Genomic DNA, 18,484 nt, shown 5'->3' on the forward strand with positions numbered 1-18,484 from the left:
TAAACCCTGAGTCTAAACACCCCTAATCTGTCACCCCGACATCGCCGAAACCTACATAATGTTATTAACCCCTATTCCGCCGCTCCCCGACCCCGCCGCAACCTAAATAAAAGTATTAACCCCTATCCTGCCGCTCCCGGACCCCACCGCCACTAAATAAATGTATTAACCACTAAACCTCTGGCCTCCCACATCACTACCACTAACTAAACCTATTAACCCCTAAACCGCCAGCCCCCCACATCGCCATAAACTAAATTAAGCTATTAACCCCTAAACCTAACAACCCGCTAACTTTAGATTAAAATTACAACATCCCTATCTTGTAATAAATTTAAACTTAGCTGTAGAATTAAAATAAACTATTTTTAAACTATTAATTAACCTACTCTAACTATTATACTACACTTAAATTAAACTACCAATTAAATTAACTAAATTACATATTAAAAAAAAGCCTAACCCTACTCAAATTTTTTAAATATACTATTTAACCTTATTAAAAATTACTAAATTACAAAAAAAATATACGCTAAGTTACAAAAAATAAAAAACACTAAATTAGGGAAAACAAACAAACCACATTATCAAAAATAAAAAAGAATTACACTTTATCTTTTACCTGTAAAAAGAAATACAAACACCCCCAACAGTAAAACCCACCACCCCCACAACTAACCCCCCAAAATAAAAACCCTATCTAAAATAACCTAAGCTCCTCATTGCCCTGAAAAGGGCATTTGTATGGGCATTGGCCTTAAAAGGGCATTTAGCTCTTTTACTGCCCAGACCCTACTCTAAAAATAAAACCCACCCAAAAAACACTTAAATAAACCTAACACTAACCCCGACGATCCACTTACAGTTCTTGAAGTCCTGCTTGAAGGATCCATCTAGCCAGCAAGAAGTCTTCATCCAGGCGGCAAGAAGTCTTCATCCTGGCGGCCTCTTCCATCTTCATCAAGCCGGCAAAGTCTTCATCCAGACGGCATCTTCTATCTTCATCCATCCGGTGTGGAGCGGGTCCATCCTGAAGACATCCGGAGCGGAGCTCCTCTTCAATACGGTCACGCCGTAAACTGGAACTTGAATGCAAGTGACGTCATCCAAGATAACGTCACTTGCATTCCTATTGGCTAAAAGGTTCCAATCAGCCAATAGGATTAGAGCTGCTAAAATCCTTTTGGCTGTTCCAATCAGCCAATAGGATTTGAGCAGCTATAATCCTATTGGCTGTTCTAACAGACTTGAATCCACTAAAGTCCATTTTCTAGATCTAGAATTTTTTACGGTTCAAACCCAGCAGGGGTACGGACTACACACCACACTATTTCAGAAAGCTACTGATAAGATTTCTACTCTTCATTACACTAGCTTTCATCCTAAATTTCAAAAAGATGGGGTCATGCAGTTAAGTGAAATGGCTCAAAGATTCTTACAGAGGGGGTTCCCAATGTCTTTGGTTGAACAACAATGCCTCACGGCCAAATAGTGGACACAAGAGACACTTACAACCAGGAATACACCTGAACAAACGTCACATTGGTTAAACTTTCTGACCACCTACACCCCAGTATCAAAATCGGTGGCGAATACTTTTAAGAAAAATTGGATGTTGATCTCGAAGGATACAAGCCTTCCTTTCATGGACTCTCCAGCCCCACAAATGGTATACAAGAGGGCTAGCAACTTGAGGGATCTTTTGGTCTTAAACGACCCCACGCACTGCTATGAGAAGCAAATGTGGCTGCCTAAGGGCAAACCTGGATGCTTTCGCTGTAGAAATTGTGTGACTTGCAATAGCTTTATTACTGGCAATACTTTTCACCACCCACACACTAACAGGAGATTCTCTATTAAACACAGATTAACCTGCACTTCAGACTTTGTTGTGTATGCTATTATTTGCCCGTGCTCCCTGTATTACATAGGTAAGACTGTGATTACATTCAGGGAATGGCTGGCCAAACACAAGACAGCCATACGGTAGCCCGTCACTTTCTGACTGCAGGCCACCCTATCTCCTCCTTGCGAACCATGCTTATAGATCATGTACCTCGTCCAAGACGTGGAGGCAATAGGGCACTGACGTTATTGCGAACGGAAGCTCGGTAGATATTCAATCTGGACACGGTTACCCCCGTGGTCTAAACACTAACATAGACTTTGGCTGCTGTTATAGGGCCTAACCTGACATTTTTGGGAGTCATCTTTTTCATTTCATTCATTCTATTTGGCACGACCCTGAGGCGCTCTGCGCCCTTCCTCCTGATAAATGTGTCTAGGTTAACTTACATATGAATGCTTTCACTACATGTTCCTCTGGAGTTACCCTGATACCGTGTGGGTATAGAGAGTAACCCAGATTCTGTAGTTTTATTTACTACTAAGTGTTGTGCGATGTTGTGCTTCTGCTTCTATTCTTTTTAGGTTTCTGATACTGTATATTTATATAGGTTTAGTCACTTAATTTGGTTGATTTTTGTTTTTGCATTTATGGTATAATATCACTCTGACAGCGGCTCTACGTTTACGTGCTCCTTCTGCTGTTAGTGTAACAGCTGTGCGTATGTTTGCTGCGTCTGTCTCTATGACAATCGGCAGTGACTATGTATGCTCAGGCTGATGCAGTTTGATGAGGTCATCTGCAATCGCCCATACTGAAAGCATGGTGCACAGGTGTTACTTATAAGATTGAGATGCGTAGTTGCTGCTATCTGATTGGTACATACTAGGTCATGCTGGTATATAGGGGAGGGTCTTGGGTGTTCACTGTATGTCTGTTTGGCTTCCATTGAGAGAGGCTTCTGCAAGAGCCAAAACGTTTGGAAATTAGCCTTTCCTTGCTGAATAAAGGTGATTGAGGAAATCCTGTGTCTGCCTGCTTTTTTGGATATCCCAGGATTTACGGCTGCCAGCCATGGGTAACATCCAGTGACAGTGTATACATATTTCTTGCAGAGCACCAGGTGATTGAACTGTTGGAGTGTGCCATGTTCCTGCATCTATCTACGTCACTCAGTACACACACGCTGCCTAGTACTCCACATTGGTCGTGGTTGGTTTCAGCATTCATTTGGACACTTTGTTGCTGTAATTTGAGCCACGTGCTACAGCATACTCGGCTACATTTGGTGCCTCCGGTCCGCACCTCGGATACCTGGATACTTGAGACTCTAAAGGAAGATCCTTGCACACCAGGACATATCTCTTGTGGACACAGTGGGGACACTTATTTATCTATTCGTCCTTCCTTACCTCATATGATTGAGGGCTCATATTGTGAGTAGGGATTATACTAGGGGAGGTTTTATATGTTTAATATATTTTATTAAAATTGATCTGCACTATGAGAGGTGTTTTTGTGCGCTTGTCTTTCTAGATCTATACATATACGTGTGTGTGTGTGTGTGTGTATGTATGTGTGTATATATTATATATATAGATAGATAGAGATATATAGATATACATTATAGCCATTTCCAGTCAAATACGTTGTAATATTCCTTTTAACCCTTATAAAAGTATTTTTATATTAATATTAGAAAGTGTATACTGTATATGAGTGTAATCATTTATTTTAACCCTTTCACTGCTACACATTTTTTCACATCAGTGCTATTTGAGCTATTTTTGTTACTTACATTTAAACCCTATTTTAAATCAAATTTCAGTGAGTGACCCACACAAATTATATATTGTTTTTTTCAGCAGGCCCAGCAGATTCACAATATTTAATTCTTATATTTATAATTCATGGCATGTGAGAAAGATGCTGCTTAGATTTTAGTAAATAATATGGAAAATAGCACAGTGACCACTGCTGTTACTGTGATGTCCTTACTAAATAGTCATCAAGGGTAGACACATGTGAAATAGGGGCCTATAAGGGCTTGTGGGGGTTATAATATAGATTAGAGAGCCCCCATTGGGCAGTACAGAAATTAAAGCACTTCTTTCTTGCAAGGTGATCACTTTTACTATACAAACAAAATGTATATATATTTTTTTAAGAGGGACTTGTCTACTAGAAAATAAACTATATTAGGGGTCTCTAGACAAACCCTTTTTTTCTTTATTGATCATATAATGTTTTATTCCCAAGTAAATCCCCAATTTTTCACTTTATTCTTAAACATCTTCCTTGTATTACTGCCCCAAGACAATCACCATTTGGAAGAGCAGACAATTTTCTTTGAAATGAGGGGTCTTGGAGGTTTGTAGCTGCTAAGAGAGTTGAGATCAATGGGTTTAAAGAACCTCCCCCCCATCCAGCTCCCATTCAGCTACACCTTATAAGCTTCCTTGTGACGTCAACACATGCACCTATAGTGACATCACCGGAAGGTATTCCCATAATGACGTCACCACATGCACCTATAGTGACATCACCGGAAGGTATTCCCATAGTGACGTCACCACATGCACCTATAGTGACATCACCGGAAGGTATTCCCATAGTGACGTCACCACATGCGCCCATAGTGACATCATCGGAAGGTATTCCTATAGTGATGTCACCACATGCACCCATAGTGACATCACCTGAAGGTATTCCCATGAAGCCTGGGGGTGCTGCCAACTAGGTCACCAATGACAGGGATTGCCAACAACAGCCTGTAGTGCGGAGGATCCCCCTTGCATGATGAAAAGCTAGTGATGCGCATGACGAGCATATCTAAGCGGTTAATGTATTTATGCTGTGCTTGGTGCAACTCTTGTTTTTTAACCCTTACACTTTATGCTAGATCTTCAGGCACGCTAATCGCTACCCGTTCTAACCTTAGCTTGCCACTTGTTTTGTAGTCCATTATATCTATAATTTATTTACTGTTTAATAACCCCTCAACTGAGTACACAACTTGTACTACATTTTTTACTTTTGCATACAAGAGTATTTATTGAAAAAAAAAACCTTTCTGACTAAAGAGAACAAGAATGTGCCTTATATTTTCTTGACATTACAGCCCTCTTGGTCAGGCAAAGAGTTAAAGTCTAGACCTGAACAATATGTTTTGTTGGTACCGTCATTTGAACCACATAGATTGTACATTGTGTGTTTTAGTCGTTTTAAACTTTTCAGATCAGACTGATCTGATTTTTTTATTAATTTCTTCTGTCATTAGAACTAACAGAAATAGGAGTTTTAATCAATGGGGTAAAAAAAATTTACTTTGGTATTTTCTTTTATACAACCTGTTTTAAATGGAATGTGGATCAATTCAAAATTAATTCATTTTCTTTCCAAAAAAAAAAAAAAAAGAAAGTGTAAGTAATCACTGCGGCTGTGTGGCCCTATCAGAGGCAATAAGAAACGGCCAGTAGAGTACAAAGAACAACGTTTAAACTCAAAACTTCATCAAATCTTCAGCATCTTACAGCAATTTGTGCTATTTCAAGTGGAAAGTTGTTTACAATTGCTTGTTCTATTAGAATCATGAACGTTTCATTTTGAATTTACTGTCCCTTTAAAGGGACAAGACCTTTAAAATGTTTCTTTCATGATTCACATAGAACATTTGATTTTAAACAGCTTTCCAATTTACTTTTATTAAATTGATTTCATTATCTTGTTATCTTTTGTTGAAGGAGCAATGAACTACTGGGAGCTTGCTGAACATCTTCATATGAGCCAATGATAATAGGCACATATTTGCAGCAGCCAATCAGCAAGCAGCTAACTTCCAGTAGTGTAATGCTGCTCCCGAGCCTTCATAGGCATGTTTTTCAACAAAAGAGAGAAGAAAATTAGATAATAGAAGTCAACTAGGAAGTGCTGCTCTATCTGAGTCCCACAAGGGCCTGTCTGACAGTTTGAGTGAAATGTATACTTGCCTGCTAGTAACACAGGGCGCATTCGGTACAATCTATCTCTAACACAGGGCGCATTCAGTACAATTTATCTCTAACACAGGGCGCATTCAGTACAATTTATCTCTAACACAGGGCGCATTCAGTACAATTTATCTCTAACACAGGGCGCATTCAGTACAATTTATCTCTAACACAGGGCGCATTCGGTACAATCTATATCTCTAACACAGGGCGCATTCAGTACAATCTATCTCTAACACAGGGCGCATTCAGTACAATTTATCTCTAACACAGGGCGCATTCGGTACAATCTATCTCTAACACAGGGCGCATTCAGTACAATCTATCTCTAACACAGGGCGCATTCAGTACAATCTATCTCTAACACAGGCGTATTCGGTACAATCTATCTCTAACACAGGGCGCATTCAGTACAATTTATCTCTAACACAGGGCGCATTCAGTACAATTTATCTCTAACACAGGGCGCATTCAGTACAATTTATCTCTAACACAGGGCGTATTCAGTACAATCTATCTCTAACACAGGGCGCATTCAGTACAATCTATCTCTAACACAGGGCGCATTCAGTACAATCTATCTCTAACACAGGCGTATTCGGTACAATTTATCTCTAACACAGGGCGTATTCGGTACAATTTATCTCTAACACAGGCGTATTCAGTACAATCTATCTCTAACACAGGGCGCATTCAGTACAATCTATCTCTAACACAGGCGTATTCGGTACAATTTATCTCTAACACAGGCGTATTCAGTACAATCTATCTCTAACACAGGGCGCATTCAGTACAATCTATCTCTAACACAGAGCGCATTCAGTACAATCTATCTCTAACACAGGGCGCATTCAGTACAATCTATCTCTAACACAGGGCGCATTCGGTACAATTTATCTCTAACACAGGGCGCATTCAGTACAATCTATCTCTAACACAGGCGTATTCGGTACAATTTATCTCTAACACAGGGCGTATTCGGTACAATTTATCTCTAACACAGGCGTATTCAGTATAATCTATCTCTAACACAGGGCGCATTCAGTACAATTTATCTCTAACACAGGGCGTATTCGGTACAATCTATCTCTAACACAGGGTGCATTCAGTACAATCTATCTCTAACACAGGGCGCATTCAGTACAATCTATCTCTAACACAGGGCGCATTCAGTACAATCTATCTCTAACACAGGGCGCATTCAGTACAATTTATCTCTAACACAGGGCGCATTCAGTACAATCTATCTCTAACACAGGGCGCATTCAGTACAATCTATCTCTAACACAGGGCGCATTCAGTACAATCTATCTCTAACACAGGCGCATTCAGTACAATCTATCTCTGACACAGGCGCATTCAGTACAATTTATCTCTAACACAGGGTGCATTCAGTACAATCTATCTCTAACACAGGGTGCATTCAGTACAATCTATCTCTAACACAGGGCGCATTCAGTACAATTTATCTCTAACACAGGGCGCATTCAGTACAATTTATCTCTAACACAGGGTGCATTCAGTACAATCTATCTCTAACACAGGGCGCATTCAGTACAATTTATCTCTAACACAGGGCGCATTCAGTACAATTTATCTCTAACACAGGGCGCATTCAGTACAATCTATCTCTAACACAGGCGTATTCGGTACAATTTATCTCTAACACAGGCGTATTCGGTACAATTTATCTCTAACACAGAGCGCATTCAGTACAATTTATCTCTAACACAGGGCGCATTCAGTACAATCTATCTCTAACACAGGGCGCATTCAGTACAATCTATCTCTAACACAGGCGTATTCGGTACAATTTATCTCTAACACAGAGCGCATTCAGTACAATTTATCTCTAACACAGGGCGCATTCAGTACAATCTATCTCTAACACAGGGCGCATTCAGTACAATTTATCTCTAACACAGGGCGCATTCAGTACAATCTATCTCTAACACAGGGCGCATTCAGTACAATCTATCTCTAACACAGGGTGCATTCAGTACAATCTATCTCTAACACAGGGCGCATTCGGTACAATTTATCTCTAACACAGGGCGCATTCAGTACAATCTATCTCTAACACAGGGCGCATTCAGTACAATTTATCTCTAACACAGGGCATATTCGGTAAAATTTATCTCTAACACAGGGCGCATTCAGTACAATTTATCTCTAACACAAGGCGCATTGAGTACAATCTATCTCTAACACAGGGCGTATTCGGTACAATTTATCTCTAACACAGGGCGTATTCGGTACAATCTATCTCTAACACAGGGCGCATTCAGTACAATCTATCTCTAACATAGGGCGCATTCAGTACAATTTATCTCTAACACAGGGCGCATTCAGTACAATTTATCTCTAACACAGGGCGCATTCAGTACAATTTATCTCTAACACAGGGCGCATTCAGTACAATTTATCTCTAACACAGGGCGCATTCAGTACAATCTATCTCTAACACAGAGCGCATTCAGTACAATTTATCTCTAACACAGGGCGCATTCAGTACAATTTATCTCTAACACAGGGCGCATTCAGTACAATCTATCTCTAACACAGGGCGCATTCAGTACAATCTATCTCTAACACAGGGCGCATTCAGTACAATCTATCTCTAACACAGGGCGCATTCAGTACAATCTATCTCTAACACAGGGCGCATTCAGTACAATTTATCTCTAACACAGGGCGCATTCAGTACAATCTATCTCTAACACAGGGCGCATTCAGTACAATCTATCTCTGATGCCGTCATTCAGTTTGCTCTTGGGCTCTTGTCATGATGGTTGTAGGCCATACAACTTTGGGGAGCAAACAAAATTGACAACAAACCTAAATATTAAGGTCGCAGGTGGTATTCATAGAACTCATCCTATGTACTCCTGGCTGTATTTTTACTTTACACTTCTTCCTTCTGTATCTCTCTCCTTGCCTGTGTAAAGCAATAAACGCTTATAAAAGGGTCTTCCTATCAAATTCAGGGAAGCTGGCCACTTTGAGACTTAAGGGTGCTACATAGTTAAAGGGACATGACACCCAAATTTTTTATTTCATGATTTAGAAAGAGCATGCAAATTTAAACAACTTTCTAATTTACTTTTATCAACTATTTTGCTTCATTCTCTTGATATCCTTTGCTGAACAGCATATTTAGATAGGCTCCGGAATTGCTGATTGGTGGCTGTACATAGATGCCTTGTGTGATTGGCTCACCCATGTGTATTGCTATTTCTTCAACAAAGGATATCTAAAGAATAACACAAATTAGATAATAGAAGTAAATTGGAATATTGTTTAAAATTATATTCTCTATCTGAATAATGAAAGAAAAATTTTGGGTTTAGTGTCCCTTTAATTGGATGGGATTATTATCTGTGACTTAGCAGTAACAGTACTGGTAAATGTAACTGGATAATATTTGCATATATAGAGATTATACTTTTATTTTTATTTAAGTGTCTAGGATTTTTATCTTGAATATTTATATCCAGAAAATTATAATACCTTGCATATTATCGACTATTAAATATTTTGTTTTTATTTAATTACCAGAGCAAAGCCAAGGAACTACCTCTTTCTGCAGTAAGATTTATGGAAGAGCTCGGAGAATGTACATTTGGAAAAATTTACAAAGGACATCTTTACCTTCCAGGGATGGATCATGCTCAGCTGGTTGCTATCAAGACATTAAAAGACTATAGTAATCCACAACTGTGGTCTGAGTTTCAGCAAGAAGCTTCGCTAATGGCAGAATTACATCACCCGAATATTGTTTGCCTTCTAGGGATGGTTACTCAAGAGCAACCAGTGTGCATGCTTTTTGAGTTCATGAACCAAGGTGACCTCCACGAGTTTTTAATCATGAGGTCTCCTCATTCTGATGTTGGTTGTAGTAGTGATGAAGATGGAACTGTTAAATCTAGTCTTGATCATGGAGATTTCTTGCACATCGCTATCCAGATAGCTACAGGAATGGAATATTTATCGAGCCATTTTTTTGTCCATAAAGATCTTGCAGCTCGGAACATACTTGTTGGGGAACAGCTTCATGTTAAAATATCTGACCTTGGACTTTCTAGGGAAATTTACTCAGCAGACTATTACCGAGTTCAAAATAAATCTCTTCTTCCAATTCGATGGATGCCACCAGAAGCCATAATGTATGGCAAATTCTCCACTGACTCAGACATCTGGTCCTATGGGGTTGTACTTTGGGAAATATTCAGCTTTGGTCTTCAACCATATTATGGTTTCAGTAATCAAGAAGTAATAGAAATGGTTAGAAAAAGGCAGCTCTTGCCATGTTCAGAAGATTGCCCACCTAGAATGTATAGTTTAATGACCGAATGTTGGTCAGATATACCATCAAGGCGACCCAGATTCAAAGAAATCCATATGAGACTACGTACATGGGAAGGATTATCTAGTCACACAAGCTCTACTACACCATCGGGTGGGAATGCTACCACTCAAACAACGTCACTTAGTGCAAGCCCAGTTAGCAATTTAAGTAATCAAAGATATCCTAATTTCCTTTTCTCAACACAAGCCATGCCACAGGCTCAAATTGCTGGTTTTATAGGGGCACCCTTACCTCAAAACCAGAGATTCATTCCGATTAATGGGTATCCCATTCCACCAGGATATGCTGCTTTCCCAGCTGCACACTACCAGCCTCAAGGGCCACCAAGAGTAATCCAACACTGTCCACCTCCAAAGAGTCGCTCACCGAGTAGTGCCAGTGGATCAACTAGTACTGGTCATGTGACCAGCTTGCCTTCCTCAGGATCCAACCAGGATGCAAATATCCCTTTACTATCACATATGTCAATTCAGAGCCACCCAGGCAGCATAGCAGTACAATCATTTGGAAACAAGGCTAACAAACCCTACAAAATGGACACAAAACAATCATCTTTATTAGAGGACTCTGATATGCGTGGGCGTAATGAATCTATGATTTCAGCTGACTTGTAAATTAGCAATGCTTTTGTAAATACTAAATGCAGTAAAAGATAAGACATAAAAAGTTTTATATGAAATATTTTTTATTGAACTGAGGACATTCCAGATGGTGATCAAGACATTTTTTACAAGTATCTTCTGTGAAGTTAGAATATGTGCCTAATTGATGGACAACTAACAAGTTGTGTGGTGACCTATCAATTCACCATTGTGGATATTTCATAATGTGGACATGAAAAACAAAATGTTTAAGAAATTTCTGCAGATACTGTGTAATCCCGAAGCAAAGATTGTTGTCACACATTGTGGTATAATTACTGAACTGGGGGCCAATCACAATCCTTTAAAAAATCTAATTATTATCAAATGATTTATCCACAGAAAACCCCATAGGCATGATCACAATCAGACTTTACATGTGTAAGGCCTATTTCTACTGATCCCAATCAAAATTGTTTACAATTAATATGTACACTTTTTTCATCCATTTTTGATGTTTCAAATTCAACAGCAAAGATTAGTTGATAAAGCCCCTGACAGCAGAGCTACTACCTATTTAATAAAGTCAATTTAAAAATGATCAATAAGCACTTTTACACTAATAAAAAGTAGCAAAAACATAGACACAACAATGTTCATGCCCACTGTAACTATAATACCCCTGTTCTAATCCCAGAGAGAGACTTATACTCATATTTCTATGTTTTAGTAACATAAGATACCAACATATATTAACAATAGATTAATAATGGATACTAATTGTAATTTCTATATATTTTCCGGAGTTTTAAACTTTTCAAATAAAGGTTATATTCAACATTGGCAGTTTCTGATTGTGATCACTTCAAAAGCATGCTGACTATTTTTACTGATATTTACAAAGCAATTCAAGATTGTGATTGACCCCTTAGTGTTTGCTATTCATTTATAGTATCAGTCACTTGCACAGATTTTTCATAGTAGCATTTTCAATTTAATACATCACTAGACCTTTTAATCTCAGTTCTATCAAAGAATACTACTGACCTGAGACCCTTCAGACAGTCCCTATATTTGGCCTCCTTAAATTGATCATCATTGATAAGTTTTTTTAGTATCATAAATGTTTTTAAGAGCCATATTAACTTGAACTATTTTGATCAATATGAATAGATGTCTCCTGGTATTCTGGAAACCTTGGTATTGTTTCAGCATTAGATTTAAACCTGCTGTCCAATGGCTTCTCTTACAGGGATGGTAATTGGTAAATCTTAACATTTCAAAAACGATGTGCCACTTATGTTAGCAGTGAAGCCACAGTTAAATAAAGCTACCTTCTACACAGTTTTTTTTTAAACTCATGGATGAAGGTCACCTTTATTTTTAATGCTGGTAAATCCTAGTGTTATTGAAAGGAAAGGATTTACCATCACTTTATTGGAACAATCTCATATAAAAAATAAAATTCTGTGTTTCATTAAAGATTTTTATTTTTAAACAAATTACTTTATTTTACTATGTTTTTAACTATACAACATCTTTGTTGTACTCTGTGTCACTCCATATGAGGATCCAGCTGATGAGCCAATCAGGAGCAGACATACATGTGTATGCCCCAGTCACTGGTTGTATCCCTATATGGAACAGAATGGGGTAGTTCCAGGAGTACAAAGCCTTCAGAAGGTGTTAAAGGCGTAGTAAAATAGCAATGTTCTAATGAAAAAGGTATCTTCTTTTTTACATAGAGATGTTCAGGTTATAATTTCTTGTCAAATTATTAAATCCCTTTAAACTCAAACTCACAGCGTATTTGAACGTATATTAATATTTAAGCTCTTCACAGTACAAGGTACTTATTTATCTGTTATATGCAGACTCAGAACTAGTGGTCTAGACCTATGTAATTTCATCTAATGCCCGTTATAAACCAGTATTGTGCCTTTCTCCTGCCTTAAAGTTTGGATACATTTATAAAATCCACACAAAGCTGTATTGATATCAGTTAGCACAATCATATAATCTGTTTCTATCATGTCCTAAAATATTACAAAATATTTTTTTGCATGAAACTTTTCATATGGTATCCTTTAGTACTGGGTTATTGGATAAGCTCTGCTCTATACCGTCAGCCTCCATATCTTGGTATCCTTTAGCATAGGGTTATTGGATAAGCTCTGCTCTATACCCTCAGCTGGCCCTCTATATCTTGGTATCCTTTAGCATAGGGTTATTGGATAAGCTCTGCTCTATACCCTCAGCTGGCCCTCTATATATTGTTATCCTTTAGTACTGGGTTATTGGATAAGCTCTGCTCTATACCGTCAGCCTCCATATCTTGGTATCCTTTAGCATAGGGTTATTGGATAAGCTCTGCTCTATACCCTCAGCTGGCCCTCTATATATTGTTATCCTTTAGCATAGGGTTATTGGATAAGCTCTGCTCTATACCCTCAGCTGGCCCTCTATATCTTGGTACCCTTTAGCATAGGGTTATTGGATAAGCTCTGCTCTATACCCTCAGCTGGCCCTCTATATCTTGGTATCCTTTAGTATTGGGTTATTGGATAAGCTGTGCTCTATACCCTCAGCTGGCCCTCTATATCTTGGTATCCTTTAGCATAGGGTTATTGGATAAGCTCTGCTCTATACCCTCGGCTGGCCCTCTATATCTTGGTATCCTTTAGTATTGGGTTATTGGATAAGCTGTGCTCTATATCTTCAGCCTCTATATCTTTGTATCCTTTAGCATAGGGTTATTGGATAAGCTCTGCTCTATACCGTAAGCCTCTATATCTTTGTATCCTTTAGCATAGGGTTATTGGATAAGCTCTGCTCTATACCGTCAGCCTCCATATCTTGGTATCCTTTAGCATAGGGTTATTGGATAAGCTCTGCTCTATACCCTCAGCTGGCCCTCTATATCTTGGTATCCTTTAGCATAGGGTTATTGGATAAGCTCTGCTCTATACCCTCAGCTGGCCCTCTATATCTTGGTATCCTTTAGCATTGGGTTATTGGATAAGCTCTACTCTATGCCGTCAGCCTCTATATCTTTGTATCCTTTAGCATAGGGTTATTGGATAAGCTCTGCTCTATACCTTCAGCCTCTATATCTTGGTATCCTTTAGCATAGGGTTATTGGATAAGTTCTGCTCTATACCGTCAGCCTCTATATCTTGGTATCCTTTAGTACTGGGTTATTGGATAAGTTCTGCTCTATACTGTCAGCCTCTATATCTTGGTATCCTTTAGCATAGGGTTATTGGATAAGCTCTGCTCTATACCGTCAGCCTCTATATCTTGGTATCCTTTTGCATAGGGTTATTGGAAAAGCTCTGTTCTATACCGTCAGCCTCTATATCTTGGTATCCTTTAGCATAGGGTTATTGGATAAGCTCTGCTCTATACCGTCAGCCTCTATATCTTGGTATCCTTTAGCATAGGGTTATTGGAAATGCTCTGTTCTATACCGTCAGCCTCTATATATTGGTATCCTTTAGTATAGGGTTATTGGATAAGCTCTGTTCTATACCGTCAGCCTCTATATCCTTGTATCCTTTAGCATAGAGTTATTGGATAAGCTCTGCTCTATACTGTCAGCCTCTATATCTTTGTATCCTTTAGCATAGGGTTATTGGATAAGCTCTGCTCTATACCGTCAGCCTCTATATCCTTGTATCCTTTAGCATAGAGTTATTGGATAAGCTCTGCTCTATACCGTCAGCCTCTATATCTTTGTATCCTTTAGTATTGGGTTATTGGATAAGCTCTGCTCTATACCCTCAGCTGGCCCTCTATATATTGGTATCTTTTAGTATAGGGTTATTGGATAAGCTTTGCTCTATACTGTCAGCCTCTATATCTTTGTATCCTTTAGCATAGGGTTATTTGATAAGCGCTGCTCTATACCGTCAGCCTCTATATCTTGGTATCGGGTTATTGGATAAGCTCTGCTCTATACCGTCAGCCTCTATATCTTAGTATCCTTTAACATAGGGTTATTGGATAAGCTCTGCTCTATACCGTCAGCCTCTATATCTTGGTATCCTTTAGTACTGGGTTATTGGATAAGCTCTGCTCTATACCGTCAGCCTCTATATCTTTGTATCCTTTAGCATAGGGTTATTGGATAAGCTCTGCTCTATACCGTCAGCCTCTATATCTTGGTATCCTTTAGTATTGGGCTATTGGATAAGCTGTGCTCTATACCGTCAGCCTTTATATCTTGGTATCATTTAGCATAGGTTTATTGGATAAGCTCTGCTCTATACCGTCAGCCTCTATATCTTGGTATCCTTTAGCATAGGGTTATTGGATACGCTCTGCTCTATACCATCAGCCTCTATATCTTGGTATCCTTTAGTATAGGGTTATTGGATAAGCTCTGCTTTATACCATCAGCCTCTATATCTTTGTATCCTTTAGCATACAGCCTCTGTATCTTGGTATCCTTTAGTATAGGGTTATTGGATAAGCTCTGCTCTATACCTTCAGCCTCTATATCTTGGTATACTTTAGTACTGGGTTATTGGATAAGCTCTGTTCTATACCGTCAGCCTCTATATCTTGGTATCCTTTAGCATAGGGTTATTGGATAAGCTCTGTTCTATACCATCAGCCTCTATATCTTGGTATCCTTTAGTATAGGGTTATTGGATATGCTCTGCTCTATACCTTCAGCCTCTATATCTTGGTATCCTTTAGCATAGGGTTATTGGATAAGCTCTGCTCTATACCATCAGCCTCTATATCTTGGTATCCTTTAGTATAGGGTTATTGGATAAGCTCTGCTCTATACTGTCAGCCTCTATATCTTGGTATCCTTTAGCATAGGGTTATTGGATAAGCTCTGCTCTATACCATCAGCCTCTATATCTTGGTATCCTTTAGTATAGGGTTATTGGATAAGCTCTGTTCTATAGCATCAGCCTCTATATCTTGGTATCCTTTAGTACTGGGTTATTGGATAAGCTCTGTTCTATACCGTCAGCCTCTATATCTTTGTGTCCTTTAGCATAGGGTTATTGGATAAGCTCTGCTCTATACCGTCAGCCTCTATATCTTGGTATCCTTTAGCATAGGGTTATTGGATAAGCTCTGCTCTATACCTTCAGCCTCTATATCTTGGTATCCTTTAGTGTACAGCCTTTACTGCTTTTTGATTGGATACACCAAGTTAAACTGATTTATCATTTTAAATACTTCTTGTGCTTTGTTTTAAAGCATGCACAGAAGGCAGGAAATGTAGTAGTTTGTAATTTATTCAAAGTGTTCTTGGTTACCCTCCTGTACAGCTGCATTTCAGTGTTTGTCAAGCAGCCAATCAGTTGTGTCGGGACACATCCAGTCTCCACATGATATTGTAACATGCAAACAGATCATGTGACACAAGGGTTGGGAATCATAAAACATTTAAAGAGAGATTGCAGTTAACATTTAACTGGCTGATACTGACAATTGCCACAACACTATTGGTGGATAGAAACACACCTCAGATAGCCTGACTGTAAAACATCAGTTTCTTTTTATATTTCATGTTTTATGGGCATGATGTACTCTTTAGATCTCAAGTTCTGTTGAACAAATATTAACTTCATTATACACACAATGTCATTTTAAACTCATAAATAATAAAATGAGTAGTTTAATAGCTTGTATCATTTGTTGCTATGCAACTTTATTCTAATTATGCCCAATAATAGTATATTCCTATATGACAATCATTATTTCTATTTATTTTGTATTGCGGTAGGTTTGCTGACAACATTGGTTAGTTTCAAATCATTATTAAAGAAATATTTTTAAGCAGCAAGTAGAAAAGAGCTCTGAGCAAATATTTTTTTGGTCACTGTGGATAACTGAGTGTGTAAAATGAATTATGTATAAAAAATATTATAACAACTTTGTGGGTGGAATTACTTGGATGAATTCTACATTAATCTTGCACATATTCAACGTGGAACCCCATTGAGGAAAAACATTCATGAAAAATTGTAGCAACTTGCTCTACTGATGTCTTTCATTAAAAAAAAATTGTGAATAATGCAAACCATTGACTTTTAAACAAAACATGGACTGTTCATTTTGAAACCACTTTAACATTTTACATCAATACTTTTATTTTTATCACACTGTCATTATTTTGTATTTAAATTGTTATTGTTTTTTTGTGTAATTATAAAGAAAAAAAAATCAAAACGTCTGTTTCTAGAATGGCATTTTTGTACTATGAGTTTATTTTGCACAAAAGTGTTATGGTTTTATATGGCAGAATTGAAAATACATCTCTGCAACTTATTGACGTGTCTCTTTTTATTGTATTGTATTCAACTCCAGTGGTAAACCACACATTTGTATATTGTGTTATTGATTAAATGTTACAAATTTAGTTATACAATAGTAAATCTAAATGGATATGAAACACTTTAAAACTGTAATATAAAATATTTACTCATACAATATCCTTTCATTGTGTATTTGCCCCTTTACCTGTAATTTAATTTTGAAAATTGTGGCTTATCTCATTCTTAGAATTGGAAGTGCACACTCCACTCCACAACTCTGCTACATATCTGGCCTCAGCAGAGGTGATAGAAAAACTTGCATTGCTTTGCCGTATTTTAACAAAATGACAGTGATTAGCTGTGTTTACAAGTCCAGATTGACTCCCTCAAATCAGTCATGAGGTGAGGGGAGTTAGGGTATTGAAACAAAAACGTGCAGTAAACATTGTAATGTATTTAGAAAGTGTACACACTTCGTTAACATATTAATTTATGGAAAGGCTACCAAAACAATCTTGTAATTAAAGTTATTATAAAGTTTAATGAATTACTACCCAGCATGTAAAATTACTCTTAAAAACAGGGCACTTTAATTAATTAAACTTCACAGTGACACTTCTTTTTAAAAATATTTACCATTGCCTTATGGTAAACATACCGCCATTCCTCTGACTTCATCTCCTACTGTATTGAGCATATTGATGATGAATCCAGCTTCCTTCAATCTTTCGTGCCCCCTTTGGTGTCCAGCTCATGGGGCACGCAGTGATTGGAGGAAGCCAGATTTGTAATTGATCTGCTAGATACAATAGGAGATGCGTGCGGAGGATTGGCGGTATGTTTACCATAACGCAATAGTAAATATTTTAAAAAAGAAGCGTCGTAAAGTTTAATGAATTAAAGTGGCCCTGTTTTTAAAATTATTTTAGATACTGGGCAGTAGTTAATTAAACTTTACAATCACTTTAATTATTAGGTGTTTCATAGCCCATTAAAAGAATATAAACCCAAAATGTTTCTATCATGATTCAGAAGTTAGATTATAATGTATCTGCGGCAATGAGTAATATACAGTGGTCAAGTCCAGTGAGAACGCATGGGAACGGAGTGCTTGCACTATTTTTGCTGGTGGAACTAAGTTCCAACTGGACAGAGAGCAGAAATGCTTCAATAAAAACTGCTGCTGGCGGGAGGAGCTGGAGCACAGTCTGGTTAGAGGGATAGTGAGATCCTCTAGTAATGGGCAGTAACACTTCCTTAACTAAAAAAACAACAACGATGTTTCGGGCATGAGCCCTTAAACATGTTGCAACATGATTAAGGGCTGATGCCAGAAACATAGTTTCTTTCAAAAGATATGGTGAGTCCACGGCATCATTAATTACTAGGCAAAGAGCAGCACAGCAAAGCTGTTA

General features: G+C 38.1%; 1 protein-coding gene across 1 annotated transcript in view; it reads left to right on the top strand.

Moving 5' to 3' along the window:
- ROR1 (receptor tyrosine kinase like orphan receptor 1) overlaps positions 1-17,082 on the top strand; it is a 718,546-nt gene extending 701,464 nt beyond the window's left edge. The window contains exon 9 of the mRNA XM_053693674.1: positions 9,394-17,082. Within this exon, the coding sequence (XP_053549649.1) occupies positions 9,394-10,818 (1,425 nt within the window). The 3' untranslated portion in view covers positions 10,819-17,082. The remainder of the gene's footprint in view (positions 1-9,393) is intronic.
- Positions 17,083-18,484: the final 1,402 nt, after the last annotated feature.

This window comes from Bombina bombina, chromosome 10 (assembly GCF_027579735.1).
Source record: "Bombina bombina isolate aBomBom1 chromosome 10, aBomBom1.pri, whole genome shotgun sequence".
NCBI classification, from domain to species: Eukaryota; Metazoa; Chordata; class Amphibia; order Anura; family Bombinatoridae; genus Bombina; species Bombina bombina.